Below are 4,217 nucleotides of genomic sequence, written 5' to 3' on the forward strand. Positions count from 1 at the left end.
CTTCCAAAAGGAACACCACGGTCGCCCAGTTTGTGCCTCTCGCGGTCGCCCAGTTTGTCAGCCTCTGACTGTACTGAGTAGAGGTCAGGATGGGTCAGTCCTCTGTGGGTGTGGGGGGCAGCTGTGGGGTGTCTGTGACATCAGAGGCCGTGCCAGCGGGGGGCGGCTATAAAGGGGCACCAGGGGCAGCACGGGCCCAGTACGCGCTGGGACAGCGGTGAGCGCGCAGGCGGCAGGAGGAGGGGGACGGCGGCAGGCTGCGCTCTGCCCCGGCACCCAGGGCCCAGCCGCCGGCAGGGCTGGCACAGCTCTTGTGCCTCCCGCCTGCCTCGGCCCCTCTCCAACCGGCCCCCGCTCCTGGCCCCTGTTTTCCCCGCTGCCAGCTCCCTCCCTCCCACCCCACTGAACCCATTCGCTCTCTCTCCCTGCAGATCATGGCGCTCGTGCGCTTTTTCGCCAATCTGCTGTCGCTCTTCATCCCAGAGGCACAGCAGTGTTATGCCAGGATGAACGAGGCCGTGTTGAAGCCGACAGAAGAGCAGCTGATCCAGCAGGCGAGAGAAATATTTGAGTGGCTCAAATATTTGAGTGGCATCAACTCCAGTTTCCTGGTGCCGCCGAGGCAGCCGAGGCAGCCCGTCATTTCCTGGGAAGACCTGATCGTTGCTGCAGTCCTGGTCCTGCTCTTGGGACTGTACTGGTGGACCAGGAGAAGGAGCCCTGACACAGACGACAGCAGCAGTGAGGAGAGCTCAGGCAGTGACACACACTGCCAGGAGGTAGAAAGCGAAGGAGAAACTGTTGAAGAGAGGCACCACGCTTTGATTTATGAGAGGCGCATCCAGTGGACAGTGCTCAGTCTGTGCTACACCAGCAGCACGGTGCAGGAGCTGCTGGATGACCTCCTCCGTTTATTGCAAGGGCACTTGGCCAACAGTTCCTCCCCGGAGCTGCAGCCAGCCATCGGCGTGGGCAGCGCCTTCGAAGGCTGGAATCCTTGCGACAGCGACGTCACATACCGCATGCTCGTGCCCCTGAAGGCCCCCCATGGCTACTCCTTCCACCTGGAGCCAGACTTTGCACAGGAACTGCCGGGAAAGAACTTCTGCGTCCGTGTGTCCCCGGAGTGCACCTGCAGCGCAGAGGAGCCGGCAGGAGACGCGCCGTGCTTCCTCCACTACCCTGAGGAGCCACGGAGGAGGAATCAGGGTCCCAGTGTCCTCGACACCCTCTGCACTGGCCCTTACCTCGATGTTCATAAAACTGCCCTCTGGTTCCAGAACTTGGTGATGTCAGCCTGGGGGGAGCTGCCTCAGTCTCGCCGCTACCGGATGCAGCTGCAGCTCTCCAGACACTCCTGCAAGCTGAAGCTGTCAAACGCCTCCCGAGGACCTCTCTTTGTCAAGCTGCTTTTTGGCGTGCAGCAAGGTGACTCAGACATCTTTGTGAGCAGCCAGACTGCAGCAGGTTTCTTCACCCCAAGCACAACGTGGCCTGAGACCTGCGCTGTGGCAGAGGCCAAGTTCTTCAGGCACGTGGCCAGGAACGCCCCGCCTGGCAGCTACCACCTCAACTGCCTGCAGCTCTGCGCTCGCATGGTGCCAGGAACGGGCTTTTCCACCTATACCATCAAGACGGTTGTGATGCACCTCCTGACCACCACTCCCCTGTCAGACTGGCGCAGGAGGTATCTGCTGCCGCGCCTGAAGGAAATCATGCGGTACCTGCGCCGCAGAGTGGAGGAGAAGCGCCTCAACCACTTCTTCTTTGGCAACCACAACGTGCCCGAGGAGATCGTCTTGCCTCCTGCCTTCCGAGAGGCCAAACCCATCAACCTCTTCCAGCACCTGACAGACGATACGGCTGCCCACGCCGAGGCACTGCGTGACTGTGAGCAGCTGCAAGATCGGCTCACAAGACGGCTCTTCCGTGAGGATGAAAGAGGTCTTGAGGCAGAGAGCTGAGGGGAGTGGGAGCCGATGCAGCTGAAGGGGCCATTGCCAGGAGCCTGGCAAGAGAGACTCAGCACTTCCCATTAGCGATTGCTCTCGCTCCCTGAGGTGTCTCTGGGAGCTTGACCTTGTACATAGTTGCTTGTTTGAAGAAGTAGTTGAGTAAACGGTTGTTTGAACAAAGGCCCGGCCTGTGAGCGTCCGTGTGTCCCTCTGTGGGGAACGCAGGTCCAGGCTACTGGCTTCTGGGCTGCCCAGAGGCAGGGAGCATTCAGCACAATCACAGCACCTTAAGGTTTGGAAGGGACCTCAAAAGATCATCTAGTTCAACCCCTCTGCCAGAGCAGGACCACCTAGAGTAGGTCACACAGGAACTCGTGCAGGTGGGTTTGGAATGTCTCCAGAGAAGGAGACTCACGTGCTGTTCCTAAGCAGGCTGTAACTTCAAAAAGATGACAGCGAGAACTCAGGAACTTCCTCCCCTTCTCTTGGAGAAGAAGAGGGGCTTTCACAGCTCTGCAGCAGCCTCAAGTGAAAACAGGCCTCTGCCACTGAGAAACCAGCCATATGGCAGTTCTGATGGTGCCTTTCATCAGTCACTCCAGTCACAAAGCTCTACAGTGCCTTTGCTTCACAGAGCTGATGCTGCCTTTCTTGTTCCTCAGCGAGCTGGTTGACTTCTATCAGTACGTTTCTCTATTCCCTTGTTTGCATCTCTCGCTCTCCAGTATCTCCTTTTCCTGTCAGAGGTCAGGGGACTCCTTCTCCCCTCAGATGTTCTCCATCACCATTGTGATGAAAGAGCCAGGGAAACTGTCACATCTCTCAGGGAAGTCCTAGGTCCCAGGCTTGCAAATTCTGCCAGCAAGTGAGAGGGGCTCAGTAACCATGCAATGACTGGCTTATTTACCAGAAAAGGAAGGCTCAGCTTTTCATCAAGGGAAGGAGCAATGGAGGCTGCTTTGGGATGAGCCTAGTGGGATGTCCCCTGGTGCTTACTGACGCTGTGAGTCAGTGAGCATGTAAATACAGGGGCTGTGTCAGCTGCCTGAGTTCCCACTGCAATCCAAAAAGACCAGAGTCCAAGTCACCCAACATAGCTGTTGGCTAGTCAAGTGACATCAGTCTGTAGCCACCACTGACTGAACTTACTGGAGCTCTGGGGCGGTGAAGCCGCTGAACACTGCACACGACAACTACTCAGCTACCCAGTAACCCTTACAAGTCCCTGAGAACAGGACCCCCTCCTGTGCCTCGTCCTCATCCCACCGCAGTTAAGGTGAAACAACTTTGCTGAGGCTCTCTGCTGACCAAATGCTGGATCCTGAGAGGACAGGAGGTGGTACCGAGAGCCAGGGAAAGCCAAGTGGCATTTCCCTCCTGCAGGCAGTACACACACAGGCCTTTGGCCCTTGTGCGCAGCCAAACAGCACCCTGGAGATTTGGGGTTGCGGCTACAACCCAGATCTCGGCTCCCTGACAAGTCATGCTGCTCCCAAACCAATTTTGACCAAGAGCAAAGAGGAGGAAAAGGGGCTTTTTGAGCGTGGTGTGACCTCAGGTGTCCACCCCTGCTTCTGCCTCCCCCCAGCTCGGGCCCCTCGTGGTGCCCCACACAGAATCCCCCTGGAAGCAGCAGCTCTGTGACATCAGCGCCCCGGCCGAGGCTTTCCAGGCACTATCAGCACTACGGCATCAGACACAGCGCTGGGGGTGACGTGCCCTTGGCTCTTGGAGCTGCCACGTGCCCTTGGCTCTTGGAGCTGCCACGTGCTGTCAGCGTGATGAAAGTTCTGATTGTCCTGGTCCTGCTGGGCCTGTGCTGCTGGCCTGTGAGTGCCTCAGTGCAAAGCTGTGGGTAAGTGGCTCTGGGAGGGAGCTTGGGCAGAAAAGAGGAGGCTGAGGGGGCATCTTCTTAATAGTTACAAACATCTAAAGGGTGGGCGTCAGGAGGTTGGGGCAGCAGTTTTTTCTGTGAGGTGAGGGAGCCCTGGCCCAGGCTGCCCAGGGAGGGTGTGGAGGCTCCTTCCTTGGAGGGCTTCAAGACCCTCCTGTGTGACCTGATCAAGGTGGGAGCTGCTTCTGCAGGGGGGTTGGACCGGATGATCTCTAAAGGTCCCTTCCAACCCCCACCATTCTGTGACTGTGTGATTTGATGATATGATGGGCTTCACTGGTTCCCCATGGCCCTGCCACAGCTTCCCAAAGCCCAGGAGCTGGGAGCTGGGCTGCTGGCACCACTCGTCTGCGGGGCAAAGGCAGAAG

General features: G+C 58.1%; 1 protein-coding gene across 1 annotated transcript; it reads left to right on the forward strand.

Moving 5' to 3' along the window:
• Positions 1-434: 434 nt before the first annotated feature.
• On the forward strand, positions 435-2,156 carry LOC133629345 (inositol 1,4,5-trisphosphate receptor-interacting protein-like 1). Its single transcript, XM_062020003.1, has one exon. The coding sequence runs from the start codon at positions 435-437 to the stop codon at positions 1,962-1,964; it is 1,530 nt and encodes a 509-aa protein (XP_061875987.1). The 3' UTR covers positions 1,965-2,156.
• The last annotated feature ends 2,061 nt before the right edge of the window (positions 2,157-4,217 follow it).

The sequence above is a fragment of the Colius striatus genome, unplaced genomic scaffold (assembly GCF_028858725.1).
Source record: "Colius striatus isolate bColStr4 unplaced genomic scaffold, bColStr4.1.hap1 scaffold_40, whole genome shotgun sequence".
In the NCBI taxonomy this organism is placed as follows: domain Eukaryota; kingdom Metazoa; phylum Chordata; class Aves; order Coliiformes; family Coliidae; genus Colius; species Colius striatus.